Source organism: Theropithecus gelada, chromosome 2, assembly GCF_003255815.1.
Source record: "Theropithecus gelada isolate Dixy chromosome 2, Tgel_1.0, whole genome shotgun sequence".
In the NCBI taxonomy this organism is placed as follows: domain Eukaryota; kingdom Metazoa; phylum Chordata; class Mammalia; order Primates; family Cercopithecidae; genus Theropithecus; species Theropithecus gelada.
The window spans coordinates 12,180,170-12,204,063 of record NC_037669.1 but is presented as its reverse complement, the minus strand read 5'-3'; the positions used below and the strand labels follow the sequence as shown (position 1 = coordinate 12,204,063).

Sequence of the window (23,894 nt, the reverse complement as noted above, 5' to 3'; positions counted from 1 at the left end):
TTATTCTGCCTCATTTTATCTTCTGAGATTCTAGTAGACAGTTTTAGATTTTCCTAAATTCTTAGACACTCTGTTCTGTTTCTCCTTGCCTTTTAGTTTGAGTATTTCTATGAATCTACATTCAAGGTTCATTCTTTCTTTAGCTGCATTAAGTCTACTAAGGAATCTGAAGGTCTTAGCCATTCTTCATCTGTTACTGTGTGTATTTCCAGAATTTCCATTTGAATCTTCCCTAACGTTTCCATCTCTGTGCCGAAATTTCCAATCTGCTCAAATGTATTCTGTCTTTTCCACAATAGCCTTTATATCTGGATCTGGCTCTACTGATTGCTTTATCTCTTAATAGTGGTTCTCTCTTTTTTTTTTTTTAAATGTGTCTATAATTTCTCGTTTTTGAAAGCTGGGCTTCATTATATAAGGCCATTATCCTAAGTGAATTAACGCATGAACAGAAAACCAAATAACACATGTTCTCACTTATAAGTGGGAGTTAAACATTTTGTACTCATGGACATAAAGATGGCACAACAGACACTGGAGACTACTAGTGGGGCAGGGGGTAGGATTTAAAAAATAACTAATGGTTACTATGTTTACCACTGGGTTATGGGATCATTCATATCCCAAACCTCAGCAGTATACCCATGCAACAAACTGGCACACATACTCCCAGAATCTAAACTAAAAGTTGAAATTACTATTTAAAAAAAAAAAAAAAAAAGACAGTGGAGGTTGAGGTAAACAGCATTTATGACTAGAAAGAGGCATGTCTTTTCTTCTGCTAGGGCTTTATTGTGGAGCATATGAGTAAAACCAATCAGAAGTTAAACTGAATATGGGTTTTGTTGTTGCTATCATGATATTCAGTGCACCACTGGCTTCAAATTCTTGCACTATATGTTGGGTTTAGAGACTGAATTGCCAGATATTATTTTAGGATTTGGCCCATGGGCCATAGTTTGTGAACCCCAGTGGTAGAGAAAAGATTAACCATGTTAAGTAAATAAATGGAAGAAACAAAAGAACTTCATCAAGCTTTTGCACGTAAAAAACATGTCTGAAATGAAAAATACATTGTATGGTATTAACAGCAAATTTGACATTATAGAAGATAATATTATAATGGGAAAACAAAGGTATAGCAATAGAAAACTATTTAAAATAAAAGAGAAAGACAAAAAACAACTAGAGCTATTAATGAGCTGCAGGACAGCTGTTGTTCCCCTTCAGGTAGCATCCCTGAAGAAAAACATAATAGTGGTTTCTAAAAAAAGTTTTTTGAGGAAATTTCCAAAAGTTGACAAAAATTATAAGCCCACAGATCCAAGAAGCTTAAAATCAAGAAACATGAAGAAAATGACACAAAACACATTACAACCAAATTTCTTAAAACCAGCAATAAACTTCAAAAGACACCAATAAGAAAATGAAAAGACAAGATATAGTGGGATAAATCAAAAATCATGTATCTGATAAAGAGTGTATATCCAGAATACATAAAGAATTCTTAGAGCTCAGTAAGATGACAAATAATACAATTTAAAAATGATCAAAAAAATTGATAGATTTTGTCAAAGAAAATATAAAATAGCAAAGCACACAAAAAGATGCTTACCAACGACAGCACTGAGGAAATGCAAATTAAAACTAAAATGAGATTCTACTGTACAACCATTAGAATGGTTATTATGAAAAAGATAAAAACGTATTAGTGAAGATGTAAAGAAACTGCTACCTCAGTAGGAAATTGGTTAGAATTTTAATCGTACAGTCACTTTGGATATAGAGTAAGAGTTTTACAACACGCTAAACATAAACTAATCATACATCTGACAATTCTATGCCTAGGTATCTACCTAAAAGAAATGAAAAGATGTGGCCATATTAAAACACAAACACACATGTCATAGCCCAAAACTGGAAGTAATCTGAGCAGCCATCAATTCCTGAATGCACAAATAAAATGTAATATATCCATATACTGAAATCTATGCAGCAAAAAAGGAATGAGCTACTGATAAACGCTATAACATAGGTAAACCTCAAGAACATTATTCTAAGCGAAAAATAGTCATTTAAAAGACTATTTTACATGACTATTTCACAAAAAGTGAACTATTTTTCAATATTTTCACTTGCTCTAAGTGAAAGTATCCAAAAGACTACATATTGTATGATATCATTTATATGAAATGTCTAGAAATAACAACTCTATAGAGACAGAAAGCAGAGCAGTAGTTGCCTTGGACTGGGTAGGCACTGGGGACTGACTGCAAATGTGCATGAGGGAGCTTTCTGGGGCAATGAAAATGAAAAACTGGATTGTGGTAATGGTTGCATAACTCTATAAAACTTACCAAAAAATCACTGAAATATAAACTGACAGTGGGTGAATTATATGGAATTTACACTGTTTAATAAAGCTTTACATAAAAAAAGATAACTAGCAGTGGGTAAGGAGTGGGAAAATATACCTGAAACAAGATTGACAATATACCGGTAACTGTTGAAGCTGGGTGATAGTTGCTTCTACTACTTTTACTTTCAGGTATATTTGAAAATTGTCATAATAAAGTTTTTTTTATTATTATACTTCAAGTTCTAGGGTGCATGTGCACAACATGCAGGTTTGTTACATATGTATACATGTGCCATGTTTGTGTGCTGCACCCATTAACTCGTCATTTACACTAGGTATATCTCCTAATGCTATCCCTCCCCACTCTCCCCACCCCACCCCAGGAACCGGTGTGTGATATTCCCCACCCTGTGTCCAAGTGTTCTCATTATTCAATTCCCACCTATGAGTGAGAACATGCGGTGTTTGGTTTTCTCTCCTTGCGACAGTTTGTTCAGAATGATGGTTTCCAGCTTCATCTGTGTCCCTAGAAAGGACATGAACTCATCCTTTTTTATGGCTGCATAGTTTTCCATGGTGTGTATGTGCCACATTTTCTTAATCCAGTCTATCATTGATGGACATTTGGTTTGGTTCCAAGTCTTTGCTATTGTGAATAGTGCCGCAATAAACATACGTGTGTGTGTGTCTTTATAGCAGCATGATTTATAATCCTTTGGGTATATACCCAGTAATAGGATGGCTGGGTCAAATGGTATTTCTAGTTCTAGATCCTTGAGGAATCACCACACTGTTCATATCCTTACTCACTTTCTGATGGGGTTGATTTTTAAGTTCTTTGTTGATTCTGGATATTAGCCCTTTGTCAGATGCGTAGATTGTAAAAATTTTCTCCCATTCTGCAGGTTGCCTGTTCACTCTGATGGTAGTTTCTTTTGCCGTGCAGAAGCTCTTTAATTTAATTAGATCCCATTTGTCAATTTTGGCTTCTGTTGCCATTGCTTTTGGTGTTTTAGTCATGAAGTCCTTGCCCATGCCTATGACCTGAATGGTATTGCCTACGTTTTCTTCTAGGGTTTTTATGGTTTTAGGTCTAACATTTAAGTCTTTAATCCATCTTGAATTAATTTTTGTATAAGGTGTAAGGAAGGGATCCAGTTTCAGCTTTCTACATATGACTAGCCAGTTTTCCCAGCACCATTTATTAAATAGGGAAACCTTTCCCCATTTCCTATTTTTGTCAGGTTTGTCAAAATCAGATGGTTGTAGATGTGTGATGTTATTTCTGAGGGCTCTGTTCTGTTCCACTACTCTGTATCTCTGTTTTGGTACCAGTACCATGATGTTTTGGTTACTGTAGCCTTGTAGTATAGTTTGAAGTCAGGTAGTGTGATGCCTCCAGCTTTGTTCTTTTGGCTTAGGATTGTCTTGGCAATGCAGGCTCTTTTGTGGTTCCATATGAACTTTAAAGTAGTTTTTTCCAATTCTGTGAAGAAAGTCATTGGTAGCTTAATGGGGATGGCATTGAATCTATAAATTACCTTGGGAAGTATGGCCATTTTCACAATATTGATTCTTCCTATCCATGAGCATGGAATGTTTTTCCATTTGTTTGTGTCCTCTTTTATTTCGTTGAGCAGTGGTTTGTAGTTTTTCTTGAAGAGGTCCTTCACATCCCTTGTAAGTTGGATTCCCAGGTATTTTATTCCCTTTGAAGCAATTGTGAATGGGAGTTCACTCATGATTTGGCTCTCTGTTTGTCTGTTACTGGTGTATAGGAATGCTTGTGATTTTTGTACATTGATTTTGTATCCTGATACTCTGATGAGGTTGCTTATCAGCTTAAGGAGATTTGGGGCTGAGACGATGGGGTTTTCTAAATATACAATCATGTCATCTGCAAACAGGGACAATTTGACTTCTTTTCCTAATTGAATACGCTTTCTTTCTTTCTCTTGCCTTATTGCCCTGGCCAGATCTTCCAACACTATGTTGAATAGGAGTGGTGAGAGAAGGTATCCCTGTCTTGTGTCAGTTTTCAAAGGGAATGCTTCCAGTCTTTGCCTATTCAGTATGATAATGGCTGTGGGTTTGTGATAAATAGCTCTTATTATTTTGAGACAGGTTCCATCAATACCTAGTTTATTGAGAGTTTTTAGCATGAAAGGCTGTTGAATTTTGTAAAAGGCCTTTTCTGCATCTATTGAGATAATCATGTGGTTTTTGTCTTTGGTTCTGTTTATATGATGGATTAAGTTTATTGATTTGCTTATGGTGAACAAGCCTCGCATCCCAGAGATAAAGCCAACTTGATTGTGGTGGATAAGCTTTTTGATGTGCTGCTGGATTTGGTTTGCTGGTATTTTATTGAGGATTTTTGCATCAATGTTCATCAGGGATATTGGTTTAAAATTCTCTTTTTGTTGTGTCTCTGCCAGGCTTTGGTATCAGGATGATGCTGGCCTCATAAAAAGAGTTAGGGAGGATTCCCTCTTTTTCTGGTGATTGGAATAGTTTCAGAAGGAATGGTACCAGCTCCTCTTTGTACCTCTGGTAGAATTCGGCTGTGAATCCGTCTGGTCCTGAACTCTTTTTGGTTGGTAGGCTATTAATTATTGCCTCAATTTCAGAGCCTGTTTTTGGTGTATTCAGGGATTCAGCTTCTTCCCGTCTTAGCCTTGGGAGGGTGTATGTGTCCAGGAAATTATCCATTTCTTCTAGATTTTCTAGTTTATTTGCATAGAGGTGGTTATAGTATTCTCCGATGGTAGTTTGTATTTCTGTGGGATCGGTGGTGATATCCCCTTTATCATTTTTTATTGCGTTTATTTTATTCTTCTCTCTTTTCTTATTAGTCTTGCTAGCGGTCTGTCAATTTTGTTGATCTTTTCAAAAAACCAGCTCCTGGATTCATTGATTTTTTTGAGGGATTTTTTTATGTCTCTATCTCCTCCAGTTCTGCTCTGATCTTAGTTATTTCTTGGCTTCTGCTAGCTTTTGAACGTGTTTGCTCTTGCTTCTCTAGTTCTTTTAATTGTGATGTTGGGGTGTCAATTTTAGATCTTTCCTGCTTTCTCTTGTGGACATTTAGTGCTATAAATTTCCCTCTACACATTGCTTTAAATGTGTCCCAGAGATTCTGGTATGTTGTGTCTTTGTTCTCATTGGTTTCAAAGAACATCTTTATTTCTGCCTTCATTTTGTTATGTACCCAGTAGTCATTCAGGAGCAGGTTGTTCAGTTTCCATGTAGTTGAGCGGTTTGAGTGAGTTTCTTAATCCTGAGTTCTAATTTGATTTCACTGTTGTCTGAGAGACAGTATAGTGATTTCTGTTCTTTTACATTTGCTGAGGAGTGCTTTACTTCCAACTATGTGGTCAATTTTGGAATAAGTGTGATGTGATGCTGAGAAGAATGTATATTTTGTCAATTTGGGGTGGAGAGTTCTGTAGATGTCTGTTAGGTCTGCTTGGTGCAGAGCTGAGTTCAAGTCCTGGATATCCTTGTTAACCTTCTGTCTCATTGATCTGTCTAATATTGACAGTGGGGTGTTAAAATCTCCCATTATTAAAAAACAAAAACAAAAAAAAACACTGTTAACAAAGGTGTGAGAAAATTGTTACTCTCTTACATTGCTGGCAAAAATGTAAACCGGTTCAACCTTTACAGAGGAAATTTGGCAGTATCTACCAAAGTGACAAATTATATTCTTTGTATAAATGTATGATAACTGATAAATTATACTCTTTCATCAAGCAATTTACTCTACTCCTCGGATACATCTAGGATATACAAATACCCTTGTACATATTCCGCTCATACATGGTAATTCATTAAACAGTTGTTGGTAACAGCAAAAGATTGAAACAAAAACTAAGTATCTATTAGTAAGGGGCTGGTTAATTACATTTTGATATACACATAAGAGTGAAATACTCTACAGCCAATGTGATGACCAGTGTTCTTTCTATGCTGATGGGGAAAGATATCTAAGTGAAAAGCGGAGATACAAAACTGTGTGTGTAGTATACTAGCATTTGTCTAAATTGAGAATATGGGGGTTTTTTTCTTATATATGCATTATACATCTGAAAGGAAAATTCATGAAAATAAGTACACTGGATGGCTACAGAAACGGAAACTAGGGGACAGGTAGATGTAAACGGCAAGGGTATCTCATTGTACACTCTATACTTTTTGCATTTTGAACCATGAACATGTATTACCTACTCAAAAATTAAAAATGAAAAGTGATAAAGATGAAATCTTAAAAGCAAGCCCCTAAAAGTGTACGTTACATTCAGGGAACCAGATAAAAAGCAGATTTTTCATCACAAGAAAATGTGGCCAGAAGACACTGGATGGACTTAAAGTATGGGAAGAAAAAAAAATTGCCAATGTAAAGTTCAATAATCAGTGGAAATCTCTTTCAAAACAAAGGTCTTTGGGTTCTGGTTAGGTTTGGCTAAAGGGAGTCAGCGGTAGAAATCAGAAGTCAGGAGGAAGGAGAAACAAGGGTCTTTCTCCCCTAACCCCTCAGCTTTAGGATCCTCTATAGCAGTAGTTATATCTCTTCAGAGGTACCCTCTCACACAAATCAGTGCTGCTTCCTCTCATCAACTATCTCCTGTCTGTGGGCTCTAGTAATACTTTCTTTTTCCTTTGTCCCTCCATTTCTAGAGCTAACAGCAACTTGCCACAATTGCCATTGTCCAGGTTCACCATCTCCTGTCTATTCTCTCAGATCATCTAACACCTTTAAAAGTGATTCTCTGAGTAAGTTCCTTCTACTGAATTATCTAGCATGGTTTACATTTACCTAACTGAATCTTGACTGAAATATATCTTAATCAAAAAGAAAATGAAGGTCAGTCTGCCAAGCCCTAGACCCGGGAGGGGAGGCCACTACTGATAGCCCAGAGGGAAAGAACAAACTGGGGGTATCTGGGATGCAGTGGCCTTAGTCCTTCAGGTGGAACAATGCAACATGGGAAAGAAAACCAAGCACACAGCTGACAGTTCGTCAGAGAATGAAGAGTACACTGTGGAGAAGGTACTAGACACGCATGTAGTTAAGGGGCAAATGGAGTATCTACTGATGTGGAAAGGCTTTTCTGAGGAGCACAATACTTGGGAATCTGAGAAAAACTTGGATTGCCTTTAGCTCATTTCTTAGTTTACAAAAAAGTTTAAGATGATGAAGGAGGGTTAAAATAACAAACCTGGGGAGAAGTCAGAAAGTAGCAAGGAAATCCAATTTCTCAAACTGTGCTGACAGTACCAAGTCCAAAAAAGAGAACAGAGCAATGATATCGCTCGGGGCTTTGAGATAAGACTAGAACCAGAAAAGATTATTGGGGCAACAGATTCCTGTGGCGATTTATGTTTTTAATGAAATGGAAAGATAGATGAAGCAGACCTGGCTCTTGCAAAAGAAGCTAATGTGAAATGTCTACAAAACTATGACAGCATTTTATGAAGAGAGACTGATGTTGCATGCATACCTTGAGGATGCAGAAAACAAAGAGGAAAAAACAGCAAAGGGCTAAAGGAGGGGGTGATCCCTGTCACTTCTCTTAGTACATAATACATTCACATTCCTGTCTCTTCCCTTCTCCCCACCCCTTTCTATCCTAAACACGTCATTGAAAAAATGTGCTTATCACTGTGCTCCACAGGAGAAAAGCTAGTATTGGTTCTCTTTAACATACTGATAGTCCTATTCATAGGGGGAAAAACTAAAAAGGGAAACAAAAGTGAATTCATTGAAAATCATTCCCTACAAAACAAGGAGCAAATTGTTTATTAACCTCAATTCCAAAATTAAAAGGGAAAACCTTTTCAAGGTACCATAGCTTAAGAAAACTATAGCTAATAAGTTTCAAACAATAAAATACTAAAAATATATGATTTGCTTAAATATTTTGAATTCTATAATTCTGTTCATTGCTTCTTATATAGCAAACTTGGAAGAAATTCTTCCAGCGCCTTAATCCTGGGATAGTTTCTCATAAGTTTTCTTTGTAAGAAGCAGTGAGCAAAATTTTGTCAATTTTATAATTACAGAAGCATTTCATGTAATTTTTTTTCTTTTTTCTTCATTCCACAGTAAAAGCTGCCAGTATAATATTGTAGTTCTATAAACCAAAAATATTAGTGGGAAAGAAGTTAAAAAAAAAAGTTCAGATATATAGTTTTTAAATGATCTGACTTAGTACAAGATTAAGCCATTCAAAATAAAAAAATTCAAACGTACTTACACCATTCATAATGACTATATACATCCTTTAAAGAATAACTTTTAAAGAATAAAGATCTTCCTAATAGTAGGTTGTAGTCAACTGCTTTTTGCTCTAATTTTTGTATATCCACACTGACCAAGAGAACTATCAAGCTTTCCTTCCTTCAGAATAGAAAAACAATAAATACCATTTTCCAAAACGACACATGTACAGTCCTCTAGATTCTGATATATATAGTAATGTGGGTGGGAACAGGGTATTTCTTTTCCCCGATCACTTTCCATCCCTGCCAACACAAATATACCAATTAGTAATCTATCTCTTTGCCCATAAAACAACTACAGTACCAACCACTTTACTCCAAAATCAATAAAGGGAGCAATGAAGACCAAAATTACAGGGGAAAAGATGCTCGTCACAACTAAGACCAAATGCAATACTAAGTTTCTAATGATGGCCAATATAAACAAATGCACTAAGAATTTTTTAATATTGACTTTAGCTACAACAAATCCTATAAACAAAATATTCTAGTGTAATAGGGAAGAACAAAACCATCTCATGAAGTTTAGTAAGAGAAAAGAATTAAGACCACCAACTGCCTCAAATATATATATATATAAAATTATCTCTTCCTCAGAGAGAGAAGACAAAGAGATAGAAGGCTGGATGGCCTAGATTTTTCTTTAAAATGACCAAGTTCACATGTCACAAATGATTAGTAAAGACAGTAGATACAAAATTGGTTAAGGTGCTGAATAAGTGTTCGTCAATGTAACGAGTCAGGAAGTAGTAAGAGTGCTATGTGCTGTGGAGATGAGCAATACTCATTGAACCCTACAAGACAAACACCTTTTGTGGGGCCCAGACCCCACAAAAAACAAATGTACCTTTATAATTAGACTTTCTTCCTGTATTTCCAAGCCATTTCCTAAATTAGTCGAAAGCCTAGACTTAAATTATAAATGCAATCAAGTAAAACTTGATTATAGAGTAAAGACTGAAGTTAGGCTAGGCATAAATGCTGTGTTTGAAATACAGTACAATTTAGCAACATAATCAGAAAATATCAGTGATCTAAACATTACATGTGTAGTCTAGTCCAAGATGATCTAGCCACTCAAAATAAGAGACTGATTATACCCACTTAGCTCCATGAAGACAAGAACATTTGGTCTTCTCTCTTAGACAACTTGCCAATACACCTTTTAGTCTTTGCCAGTGCACACACCAAATACTACTAGCTGAACTAGTTCCTCCAGTGATTCTTGTGGACCTAGTGGCCGTCAGGCAAATACCTGCTGTCCTATAACTCACCTCTGCCTGGAATGCTGAAATCTATGAACATTTCCTTCCTGTTGGGTAAAAGGAGGTTGTGAAGGCAGCATTAAAATGTGCTTTTCTTTTATGTAAAACTTATAAAGTTTATGTTTTCTGCCTGAAAGTCCACTTAGTTTCAGAGTGTTTGACTTTGTTCCACCTGTGAAACTTAACTTAGGAACCAGTATTTAACCAATCTAAAACAAGGCAAGAGGGAAAAAAACCAGTAACAACTTAATTAACTCAATTTGCAAAAGTCCCCCAACTTCTCAGGCTTCGGTTTTCTTATCTGCAAAGAATGAATTTGAGGTCCATATGCACAAAGCAAAATCTCTGTTTCTTTAGAAAATACAGCTTAGAAGGACAGTCAACCCAGGTAAAGGTAGACAGAATTATAATTAGCTGATTTAAGACAATTCACCACATGACTTTTTATTTCTGTAACATTGGAAATAACACTCAGGTATAAATAAAAGCAGAATCCACTTTCCTTCCCTGTAGACAACACTAGCAAAACTCTAATTTTTCAAGTCTCCCAGCTGATAGAAGGCAGATCAATACATAAGTATAATTACAAAGTAGATAAAGCCTTTTACTAAGGTGGACATATATACCAGACAATACTGCCAGAGAATATAGTAACTTACAATTTTTCCATATAACATATTTTATTTGTAAATGTTATACATATATAAAAGACAGTCTCCTCATTTTTTCATGTCAAGCAAATAAAAAACTTAAAGTCATGATACAAATCAAAAGAACTGTAAAAACAGATAATAAATATATTGAAATCTGTTAATATCCAGGTGCCTTAAACATTCTGTTTGCCATCCCTAAGAGGCTCTTCTGCTCCTTCATCTAAGTTATTCCTGTCATTCCTTCAGAGTACAGCAAGTTAGCTCACCCAGCACATTTTCACTGACCTCCAAGACAGGTCAAGTCCCTGTTATCCCCTCTCATTGCACCCTGTAATTCCCTCCTAACTACCATTATATAAAAGTGTAACTGCTTGTTTAATATAATATCTCTTAGCTCTGTAACATCTTTGAGAACGAGAATTTATCTATCTTATATTCTCTTTTATCCCTAGAAGCAAGCAGAGCTTTACAGAATAAATAATTATGCAGTAATTGTTAGAAAAATTTTTTGATTAAATATTTAAATAAAATAACATACTGTTGTAGGTTGACTACTCTTTTAGTAGAACTAACATGTTGCTATTTCCCCATTTTTCTTCTGGTATGGAAAATATAATTAACTTCTCTGTAAAGTAAATACAAATAATGCAAAAAGTTTTCCTTCTAAGAAATCTTACTATTTAGTAAGTCATCAACATAACGTATTTCTTTTGACTTATATTGAACATCTTAGATAAGATTTGCTTCTGCTTAACACATTATTGTTTACATGGGCAGTAGTCAAAAAGCTAGTGTATTCGTCCATTTTCATATTGCTATGAAGAAATACCGAGACTGGGTCATTTATGAAGAAAAAGAGGGGTTTAATGGGACTCACAGTTCTACATGGCTGAGGAGGCCTCAATCACAGCAGAAGGCGAAGGAGGAACAAAGGCATGTCTTACATGTTGGCAGGCAAGAGAGCGTGTGCAGGGGAACTGCCCTTTATAAATCCATCAGATCTCATGAGACTTATTCACTATCATGAGAACAGCACAGGAAAAACCTGACCCCATGATTCAATTACCTCCCATTGGGTCCCTTCCATGACACATGGGGTTTACGGAAGCTACAACTCAAAATGAGATTTGGGTGGGGACACGGCCAAATCATATCAGCTAGCAGGCAGTGCAAGAGAAGTCAATAAATGACATATAACCAAAGAACTTTTGAAAGTTTTATAAGAATTTTCACATAACGCTAAAATTAACAAAGATTATATAGATGAAAGAGGGAAAAAATGCCTCAAACAGTAATACTTCTTGCTTACGAATAATTTCTTTTAATACTTATTTTCTTCAAAAATCAGTAGAGAATAACTGAAACAGTTTTGGTAATCTGCAAAATAATGTAAACATTTTCTTTGTAGTGTTATTATTTTTTTGTTTATTATTTTTCTCTACATAACCAATTCTTTAAGGATTACTTCTCTCTCCAACACTTCTATGGTTCTGATGGGGCAGCCAACATAGTACGGCTGGGGATATGTTCTGAGAAATGCATCATTAGGTGATTTTGTCCTTGTGTGAACATCACTGAATGTACTTCCACAAACCTAAATGGTATAGTCTACTACACACCTGGGCTACAAACCTGTATAGCATGTTACTGTACTGAATACCATAGGCAACTGTAACAATAGTATTTGTGTGTCTAAACACAAAAAACTAAGTAAAAATACAGTATAAAACAAGCTTGTCCAACCTGCAGCCTGCGTGCAGCCTAGGTGGCTTTCAGTGAGGCCCAACACAAATTCGTGAACTTTCTTAAAACATTACATAATCTTTTTGCAATTTTTTTTTTCTTAGCTTACGAGCTGTCATCAGTGTTACTTATTTTATATATGGGCCAAGACAATCCTTGTTCTTCCAGTGTGGCCAGGGAAGCCAAAAGATTGGACACCCCAGTGTAAAATATAAAAGCTGTTTATGTGTATAGGCCACTTACCATGAATGGAGCTTGCAAGAACGATGTCGCTATGGGTGAGTCAGTGAGTGAATGGTGAATGAATGTAAATGTAAAGGCCTATGACATGACTATATACTAATGTAGAAATATAAACACTGTATATGTAGGCTGGAGTGCAATGGTGTGATCTTAGCTCACTGCAACCTCTGCCTCCTGGGTTCAAGTGATTCTCCTGCCTCAGCCTCCCAAGTAGCTGGGATTACAGGCACTTGCCACCACGACCAGCTAATTTTTTGTATTTTTAGTAGAGACAGGGTTTCACCATGTTGGCCAGGATGGTCTCAATCTCTTGACCTCGTGACCCACCCGCCTCGGCCTCCCAAAGTGCTGGGATTACAGGCGTGAGCCACCACGCCTGGCCTTTTTTTTTTTTTTTTTTAAATACTTAAACTTGAGTAAGATTTGTCAGGTATAATCAAAAAGTTCAAATACAAATACATTCACATATTCCTTCCAGCATCACAAAATAAATATAATTTTTTTAATACAGTTTTCTTTTTTTTTTTTTTAGGTCAGGCATGGTAGCTCACGCCTGTAATCCCAGAACTTTGGGAGCCTGAGGTGGGCAGATCATCTGAGGTCAGGAGCTCGAGACCAGCCTGTCCAACATGGTGAAATTCCATCTCTACTAAAAATACAAAAAATTAGCCAGGCATGGTGATGGATGCCTGTAATCTCAGTTACTCAGGAGGCTGACGCAGGAAAATTGCTTAAACCCAGGAGGAAGAGGCTGCAGTGAGCCAAGATCATGCCACTGCACTCTAGCCTGGGCAACAGAGCCAGACTCCATTCATCCATCCATCCATCCATCCATCCATCCATCAATAAAGGTTTTTTTTTTAACTGCCTCACTCTTACAAATCTAAATAATACATTCTAAACTCTCCTTCCATCCTACAATTTTAAATATATACAAATCAATTTTTAAAGAGGCACAATGTACACGCACACATTTAAGTTTCTCTTTGGTTTTGTTTTATATTCTGGATTTCTTCTTCAGCTTTACATATTCCAACCTTCCTACAGAACTTTAAATTTTAACCATCATATTTTCTTAATTTCAAATTCATTTTTCATATCTCATTATTCCTTTCACACAGCATGATATTGATGATTTTAATGTTGCACATAACTTCTCAATTCTCTCTAGAAATGCTAATTATAGATTTTATATTTCATTTTTATTTTCAACATTAACACTGTTTCTTTCAAAATTATTTTTCACTTTTTCATTGCGTTTTTTCATACTGAAGGCATTTTTGAATATCTGATGATTCTTAGATATTAATATGTAAAAATCAGGCCATATATAAATAATTGGGAGCCCTGCGAGCATGAGTCTGGAGTTTCTTGGCTGATGAATTTTTCTTTAGAGTAATTAAGGAATTAGCAGCCTCAATGAGGAATCTGTAAATGCCAGAACGCAAAGGTCATTGTTCCAGGGTTAATTTATATAGAGGAAATCAAAAAGTAGTATAGGCATCCCTTATCTGAAATGCTCAGAATTAGAAGTGTTTCAGGTTTTGGATTTCGTAGTATTTATATTTATACTTACTGATTGAGCATCCCTAATCCAGAAATCTGAAATCTGTAATGTTCCAATGAGCATTTCCTTTGAGTATCATGTCAGCACTCAAAGAGTTGTGAATTTTGGAGCATTTTAGATGTCAGATTTTGGATTATCAGATTAGGGATACTCAACCTCTAATGCTGTTTCCCCACCCCAACGTGAGGTGATTGAACTAAATAAAAAAATTGTAATTAATTTCTTTATCTGCATCCTCCTCAAAATAAATGTTTCACATAATAATACTTATCCTATGAGACATACTCTTGACACTTTCTATTGCAATTTGTAATGATAAGTGATTTTATAAGCCACTGTTGTGGTGTGACTACAATTTGAGGTATAAATAAATAACAGATGAAACTGTGACTTGCTCTGCTGTGTTTCAATGACCATTCCTCTATCTGCTTTCTGTCCCCCAGAAAACTGTAGAAATCATTCATTCACTGATAATCTTTCTCTATTTATTTTCATTCTTTTCTCTCTTTTACTTCTTTACTATGTTTTAGTGGGTTCTTAGGAGGGCAGAAGGGATAATCACAAATGTTCAGTTTTTAATCTTTAATTTGAAGTTCTCTGTAAGCATTTTTTAAAAACCAGGATTTTCAGCCGGGAGTGGTGGCTCACGCCTATAATCCCAGCACTTTGGAAGGCCGAGGTGGGCAGATCACCTGTCAGGAGTTCAAGACCAGCCTGGCCAACATGGTGAAACCCCATCTCCACTAAAAATACAAAAATTATCTGGGCGTAGTGGTGCACACCTGTGGTCCCAAGTACTCTGGGGCTGAGGCATAAGAATCACTTGAACCTGGGAGGCAGAGGTTGCAGTGAACCAAGATCACACCACTGCACTCTGGCCTCGGTGACAGAGAGACTCTGTCTCAAAAAAACAAAACAATGGTCCGGGCACAGTGGTTCACACCTGTAATCCCAGCACTCTGGGAGGCCGAGGCGAGTGGATCACGAGGTGAGGAGATCGAGACCATCCTGGTTAACACGGTGAAACCCCGTCTCTACTAAAAACACAAAAAAGCCGGGCGTGGTAGCGGGCGCCTGTAGTCCCAGCTACTCAGGAGGCGGAGGCAGGAGAATGGCGTGAACCTGGGAGGTGGAGCTTGCAGTGAGCAGAGATTGTGCCATTGCACTCCAGCCTGGGTGACAGAGCGAGACTCTGTCTCAAAAAAAAAAAGAACAACAACAACAACAACAAAACAAACAAACAGGATTTTCCTAACCTCCTTCTGACCTGATGTAAGCTCTCTCTGCTCACTATCTATCATAGCCTAAACTGCTGTATTCTGGGACTTACCATTATAGCTTCCCAAGGCAATATGGAGAATTAAAAAGAAAAGTAAAGTGCTTGTAGCAACCAGAGGAATCTGTAAATCAAAATTCCATTTCACTATTAAAACTTACAGTAAAATTATGGTTACATGTTCAAAATTAAACCTGAATACTTAAGTGAAAAAATAAACATTACTTTTTGCGGGGATAATTTAGGAAAGGTTTCTTCTTCAGAAGAAATTATCAAAAACAAATTCTCAAACACATCAAGAAAAATAATGCATTTATAAGAAGTAAAAAGTACTTACACAGCAAGGCTACTCAAAACATATTGTACGTGCTCACATTCATCTGGGAATGATGCACTGGCTGTTGTAAAACAACAAAGTGCAGTCTGAAGAACCTGAAGCTGTGGCAAAGGGACCTGCCATCTTCCAGCATAATCTTCAACCACCTGACAGGGAAGCAATCCAGATATTACTATAGAAAATGTTCTCAACATCTCGAGGTTAAAAATTTGCATAAAAGTTACTGGATAAATTAAAATATTAGTTCAGCAGGAACACAGGTGACTGGAGGGAGGGATCTTCTATACTGTTTATTTTCATGACATATATCTGAAAATAAAATCAATTATTATCTTTGAAAAGATGTAAAATATAGTGTATGAATGTCTGTACTATTCAACTGCCATTTTTTTTTTACCAAATTTTGTTAACTAATGCCCTTTATCTCCCATGTCCAACTTTAGTGAAAATAATATTCAATATTAAAATAGCTAGCGAGTAGAATATAGTAATAAAATTAGAAATGATCATGCATTATCATTATCATTATTTTAAGGCTCTAAGAATTCTGGCAATAAATGAATATTCCGGCAACAAAAGATATATGACATGATACTCTGATTATGAATATTTAACCTGTACCATATTATGGGGAAGAGTCCAGAATACAGTCAGTCTCGGCTCTGTCACTTAATTAGTTTTATTAATCTGGGTAGGTCAACAGGTCATCTTACTTCTCAATGCATTAGTTTCCTTACTATAAAATGGAGATGAAATGCTCTCTGAAGCCAAATTGGGGTAATTTATGAGAAAACATTTTAGAAACAATTGCTATGTTGCAAGAATGCTATATTAAAACAATATATTATATTAACAAAATTCATCATCTAAAACTACTGCCTTCAGGCGAGATTTGGCCTGCCACCTGTTTTTGTACATCTACGAGGTAAAAGTGATTTTACATTTTTAAGTGGCTGGAAAAACAAATCACTTTGTGATATGTGAAAATTACATGAAATTCAAATTTCAATATCTACAAATAAGGTTTTATTGGAACACAACCAGGTTTATCCATTTATGTTTGTCTATGGCTGCTTTCCTGCTACAACAACTGAGTTCAGTAGTTGTGACAGAAAGAATATGGCTTACAAAGCCTTAAATATTTAATGTCTGTCCTTTTACAGAAAAAAGTTTGCTGACTCCTGATATATAAGCTAAGAAAACTAGAATACAAAAGGCAAGAACAGAGCCGAAAAGACTTTTCACACTAATCACTTCCTACTGGGAGACAATTTTCCATGGGTCTCTCACATTTCTACAATTTTTCAAAAAGCCCTAGCTGACTTTATCTTTTTGAAGATATTTATAGCAAGCAGCCTTGAAAACCAGAGATGATGTCTCCCTCCAGAGCAGAGAACCACTTTATATCCAGTATAATAAAGACATTGTCTCCTTCTAGGGCAAAGCTCAGGCAGATATGCTTGCAGACCATTGTAAAAGATTAGGGTTCCTTAAACTTGAGGTTCCTCAACTGTGATGAAAACCTGCTAAGTGTAGCATCCACTTGGGCTACCATGTCAACTGTATGAGACTTGAGGTAGCGAGGGGCACCATCATAAACATGAAACTCATGCTGCTTGCTGTGCCATGATTAATAAAGTCCATTATCTCTGACTCAAGAGTTTCATGTCTTCTGCCAGCACCTGTAAAACTGTGGCAGACAAACTTGGATAAAAGCTCACTCTTCACAGTTCTTGACAATTCCCAATAGCAATACCAGGTACTCATACATCTTTCCAATGTTTCTGGGAACACATACAGATAAAAAAGAAAGCTAAAGGAGATTGTTTCTGAACTTGTATCTCGTCTGGATCTTGCAGTTCTCACTAGCTGGAAAGTAAAAACCACTACTAACTATGCTGTCATCAGTACAGATGAAAAAAGGAGGAATGTTAGAAAAAACATTGGTAACCTGACTCTAAATTTGCTCTTCCCTGAAGTCCCTGACTAGCTTTATTGCCTTTCCCTGGTTACCAAACCCCTACTCTGGTGCCACATAAAAAATAGGTACCCGACAGCCTCATATTTTTCTTGTTCACAGTCCATGTCTACTTGCAACCTTACCTGCTCCCTATTTATGGGTTGGGTTTATCTCCTTAGAAGAGAAGCTTTCTACTTTCTCAGGTTCTGTTCTCATTATAGCTTCCTTCATTCATTCAGATTCAGCTACCAATGCATTGCCTGGTCTAGCTGAGCCCAAACCTAACACAATACAAGTCCTTGTGGACAACACCTCCATTAGGTTTGCCACAATACCCTGAAAGGGACATAAACAAAATCAACTGAAATTTAGATACTATCTTACATTGTTTAATGTCGTATCAGGCACTGTAATTCATTATAACACTATTTCTCTTTGAAATATTTTCTCTATATATATAAAATAAGTACATTACAGTGCCCTATTAAAATGAAATTTTTTTCCTGTGCTGTGAGTGCTATCATAGGCACTCAGCTAATCTGTGTGTTCTACCAGGCCACAAGGCAGTAAGCACATCTTTCACTTTCTTTCTTTTTTGGTATTCTAGTAGGTTGCCATTAACATAATGGTGGCCAGGATAACGCTGAAGCTGCTGCAAACATATAAGAATAGTGTTTTCCAAGATCTTAAAAACCCACTCTTACTACAGTTCTAACCTTTTAAAGAAAATCGTCTAAGAAGCGGAAGATTAAGGCCAGCAATCTTTATGGATTGTGGAAGCCCTTTTCTTATTTTGAAGAGCATAACAAACATTACTGTAGTGAATATTTACAGAAATTATAGGAATACTGCTGATAGAAGCAGTAGCCAAGGCCAGATGCATGCTATGATATAAAGGGAGTTGAAGAGGATAGAGCTGATGCCAAAGAAAGATGTTAGACTATTCTAATAATCCGGCAGCACTTTCAAGAGCATATACTCTGCTCTAAATAGGATATAGTATATACTATAAAATGTCATATCTTAATTGACCAAGGTAAATTAATGTGAGAATGAGAGAAGACTTGTCAGTCAAAACTGTCAAAATGTAAACTTAATATAAAACTATTAAGTTAAAATTACATTAAATCATTTAGGAACCCTAAAATACATCATCTAAATTGTTAAGGACTGAATTTTGTCCTCCTAAAATTCATTTGTTGAAGCCCTAACCCTCAATGGGACTGTATTTGAAGATAGGGCTTTGAGGAAGTAATTAAGTTTAAATGAGGTCATAAAGGTGAAATCCTATTCCAGTAGAATTGGTGGTGAGGAGGAGGAAGAGTGAGGAAGAAGAGGGAGGAGGAGTGAGGAAGAGTGAGAGGCACGAGGAGGAGTGAGGAGGGGGAGGGAAGAAAAGGAGGAGGCAGAAAGACCTCTCTCTTTCTCTATGCACATTCACCAAAGAATGGCCATGTGAGCACACAGCAAGAACAGGTCATCTGCAAGCCATGAAAAGAGCCCTCACCAGAACATGACCATGCTGCCATCCTGATCTGGGACTTCCAGTCTCCAGAACTGTGAGAAAATAAATTTATGTTGTTTAAGCCACCCAGCATTTTCTTATGGCAGCCTAAGTAATACACAACTATTTAAACATATAAAGTGATCAACTAAAATATCGGTATCTGTTTCTTAATTGACCTCTCCTTTTTTGTAATATAACAAAGAAAACTACCAAACATTAGTTTGTCACTGAGCAAACAATGATCTTCATATCTAAACCCACATTAACAGACTAGATCATTAACACAGTATCAAGCATGTCTTTATTTCTATTAGTTGGCTATTCACATCCCTGTTATTCTCTCCTCCCTGAAGACTCCCATTGTCATCAACTTTCCTTACCTCAAACACCTCACAGTTCATAGGTGTCAGTCAAGCTGTTCACTAATATTAAGTTCATCATTTGTTTACAGCGAACCCAGTCACTTTTAAAAACTGATTAACAAGCCAGGCACAGTGGCTCACGCCTGTAATCCCAACACTATGGGAGGCCGAGGTGGGCGGATCACAAGGTCAAGAGATCGAGACCCTCCTAGCCAACATGGTGAAACCCTGTCTCTACTAAAAATACAAAAATTAGCTGGGCGTGGTGGCACGCGCCGGTAGTCCTAGCTACTTGGGAGGCTAAGGCAGGAGAATCGCTTGAACTGGAAGGCAGACGTTGCAGTGAGCCGAGATCGCGCCACTGCACTCCAGCCTGGCGACAAAGTGAGACTGTCTTTAAAAAAAAAAAAAAAATTAACAAACCAGAAGACATGTCACAATGACCCTCCATTTTAGGAGCGTCAAAGAATGGCTGTGATACACACCTGTAGGAATGTGTTGAACACAGACTAATACAATCTGTGCACTGATAAGTTTGCTAATTTTCTAAATACCTAAAATGTTTTAAAACACATTAGGTTAGTCTTACCCCCTTGAGTATGCTTATGTTATTCATATGTAATGTAGTTGTATATATAAAAATATTTCTTAGCTATCCATTGAGAGATCCTAGAAGCAATGACTCTACAGTAACAGTAACACACTTAGTGCCCAAATCTTGGTCTCTAAACACCATTCTCCAATAAAATGAACAAAGCAGTTGATTCCAGAGCTGGGATAGGGAAAACACAAGATGAGCCTGGAACATCTTGTGTTCCCAGAAAGTAGAGAAATGCTGTGAAAAACAAAAGGATATGAGAATATGGGAGTCAACCTGAAGGAGCTCCAAAAGGCTAAAGCTGGCACAACTTGAACAACAAAATAATGATAGCATTGGACTTTAATCCATACAATAAAATATATGTAAGTCCATACATATACAAATAATAAATGTTAGCAATGAAACAGCTGTTTCCTACAGTGAAAGAAGGAAAAAGACAGAGAAGCACCACTAGGCAGACACCACAATGACAAATGTTGCAGACAACATCCATGCATTGATGTTAATAGTGAGTGAAAGTTTGAGGAGAAGCAGGATTTGCAGTCTCAAAGTATCTCCCCCAAGACATTTATCAACAGATACATAGACAGTAACATTAGAGTGGAAAATCCTCACAAACATAAACTTAAAGCCATCAAGGTAAATATCACCTGTGAACTATATAATAAAATACACTATTATCATGAATCTCTTCATAACAATACATTGAGAAAGACACAATGCCACTTTTGTGGTACTTCTGCCAAAAATGCACAGACTGATTCCAGTCACAAGAAAACATCAGACAAACCCAAAGTGAGGGATATTCTAAAAAATATTAATAACTGATCAGTGTTCTTCAAAAATGGCAAGCAAAGGCAAGGAAAGACTGAGGAACTGTTTGGAAGGGACTAAGGAGAAACACCTAAATACAATGTGAGATCATGGATAACATCCTGGAATTGGAAAAGAACATTAGTGGAAAAATTTGAAAAGGTCTACAATTTTGTGACTATTGTACCAATGTTACTCTCCCGTTCTTGATAGCTGTACTGTATTCTGTAAGTCTAAAATTAGTTCAGTTTTAAAAATTTTAAAAACAAATCTATCTGTTCATCCTTTTCCCTCAAATTTCAATGTTGTTATAGATTTTCTGGATGTTATTTGATAACATAAGCAGATTTCTACATTTACTTTTTCCACTTTATTGCCTATTTGCACCTCAAGATTTGCCCTTGCCTGTAGGTATTATTTTAAGAGTCAGATGGAAAAATAAAGCAGGTAAATTGGCAGCAGAATGGACAGAGTATAGGCTTTGGAAGCAGACAGACCTAGGTTTGAATTCCAGCTCTGTCACTCATTAGCTGGTAACCTTAGCAAAGTCATTAAACTTCTATTCTAAATTACCTATAAAATGAATTTAATATCACTTTAATCACAGGCCTACTGAAAATTTACGTAAGACATATATTAAAATATACGATAATTTCTGGCATGTAACAAACAAGAGCTATCAGATATAAAAATGGTACGGATATAAAGTGCACCATTACTAGTGCACCTTGTTTTAAGAAAAGAAAATGACAAAATCAAGCTTGCTTTAGTGACAATTTCATTACATCATTAAGAACTGGTTCATTATTTGTTTCCAAGTATGATTAATTACAACAAATTTTACTCACTTTTAGCAAGCAAACAGATCACTCCTAAATAAAATCTGAAAACGACTGCTGAGTTTCAGCTATTTAGTTCGATACTCATCTGACAAATGAAGCATATCCTACATACGGCAATATAAATAAAATGCTACATGCCTGAACAGATACCTGAAGACTCACTGTTTTTACAATTCTCCCTGGAGAATGAAAAAGATAAATTGTTTGGAAAAAAGAGAGTCACTTGTCAATTTGACCTTTTCTATCAGGATAATCATGTAATGGAAATCTAAAAGTCATGTTTTAAAAAAAAAAAAAAAAAACACCAAAATGGTTTAGAAATACATTCCAAGTTAAAAGTTGTTGGAAATCTGCAAAGAACATAATCTACAGTAGCAAGCAACTAAGACCTGGTACTTTTGGGGGCTTACTAAAGCATACTGTTCAACTCACTACTCCTTAAAAGCTGGTATTTATACAACATTAATGTATTTGATAGGTTCTGTAAATGTAATAAGACAAAACCTTTTCAAAATGGAAAATGGAGTAAACATCTCTCTAAAATATTAATATTCCATACAATCATACTGTTAAAAGGAATCTTGAAGATTATCTAGTCCAACCTACCAACCAGAGCAAAAATACCCATTACAGTATCACTCCCAGAGAGTTAACCAACATGAATACTGTTACTGATGGGGAATGCACCATCTCAAATGACAATTTACTTAACTTTACAGACATCTTTATTAGAAGATTCTTCATTATGAAGCAAAAACAGATAGATGTGACATCCATCTATCAGTTCTAGTTTGAAGTTTTAAAATTATGTAAATAAAACATGCAATATCCCATCAAATATTATAAGGCAGCTATCAGATACATCTTTATTATAGTCTCTGCCTAGATTAAATATCTGCTATCCTTTCATCATTTTAACTATTTCTCCATAGTCTACAAAATTTTCAGTTCTCATTAGCATATCTGTGCTCCAAAATGTGCATGTTCCTCTTAAATAAAGCTCCCAAAATGTAACATAAGACTTCAGTTAACTCTAGTCAGAATTAGTTGGACTATCATCTCCCTGTTTTTGACTCTATGATAATATTAATTTAGTTTGAAGTTACTTTAGGTTGACTCAGCAAAAATGCTTTTTCATATAGATCCCATAACTTTTTATAGTTGATTTTTTACGGTATAACTGTACGTTAATCCTCTCACTTTTCCCATTCTTAAGTTTCAGCCCAAACCTTCAACACTGCCTTTTTAGCCAATACATTAGCATTTCCTCCCAGTTTGTGGCACCTATAAATCTGAAAAGTTAGTTTTTTATTTTATCATAAAAGTTGTATACAAAAAAAATTCACACAGAGATATTTATAATAGTACCAAGTTCAGTTCCTTAGCTAACCTTAGAACCATTAATCAGTATTCTTTAGGCAAGAGTGTTAAGTCAGTTACTAATACTAATCCATCCCCCATCTCCCTATCTATCTATAAGAATACCATGAGAAATTTTGTATACAAAACCATGCTGAAATCGATATATGCTGAGTCTGTCATCTCTCTCATATCCATTACCAGTAATCCATTTTTTTAAAGTAGAAACAAAAATTTGGAATGACCTGATTTAATGAACCCATAGTGATGGCTAGAAATGAAGAGCTACCTTTCTAACCATCAATAATTTTGCTCAACATTTTATTACTTTTAGTGGTCATCTGTTCCCATAACCTACCTTTTTGAAAAACAGAATATTTCCCCATATTTAGACTAACAGCATGTCTTCAGTTATTTGTATCTTCAAATCTTAAATGAAGTGTTTCCTGTCCCACCCCTCCCCCATATCCTGGGATGAGATTTAAACTTATTTAAAATACCCTATCAGCTTTCCCTACCTGTTTTGGGCTTTAATACTTTTAACCACAGTTAGTTACTAATTTGAAAATCATTCACCTTGTTAGAAATTTCAAAAATAAAATGAAGTAGTTTTATTTTTCTATGCAAAGCAGAGGGTCTACCCCCTTCATTCACACCAGCTAATTTAATAGAAGATAATGAACATGCACAAGAAGGAATGAAATTAAATAATGTTATAGGAA

At 36.0% G+C, this 23,894-nt stretch overlaps 2 protein-coding genes and 1 pseudogene across 7 annotated transcripts in view; 2 read left to right on the top strand and 1 right to left on the bottom strand.

Annotated features, from left to right (window-relative positions):
* Positions 1–23,894, top strand: part of CGGBP1 (CGG triplet repeat binding protein 1) — a 95,281-nt gene that overhangs the window by 45,011 nt on the left and 26,376 nt on the right. The window lies entirely within an intron of this gene.
* Positions 1–23,894, bottom strand: part of ZNF654 (zinc finger protein 654) — an 82,834-nt gene that overhangs the window by 39,800 nt on the left and 19,140 nt on the right. For all 4 annotated transcript variants that reach the window (XM_025374844.1, XM_025374843.1, XM_025374840.1 and 1 more), the window contains exon 2: positions 15,729–15,874. Coding sequence is in view for 2 of the 4 variants with exons in the window: in XM_025374840.1 (XP_025230625.1) it covers positions 15,729–15,874 (146 nt within the window). In the remaining 2 variants the exon portion in view is untranslated. The remainder of the gene's footprint in view (positions 1–15,728; positions 15,875–23,894) is intronic.
* On the top strand, positions 7,347–7,908 carry LOC112618333 (annotated as a pseudogene).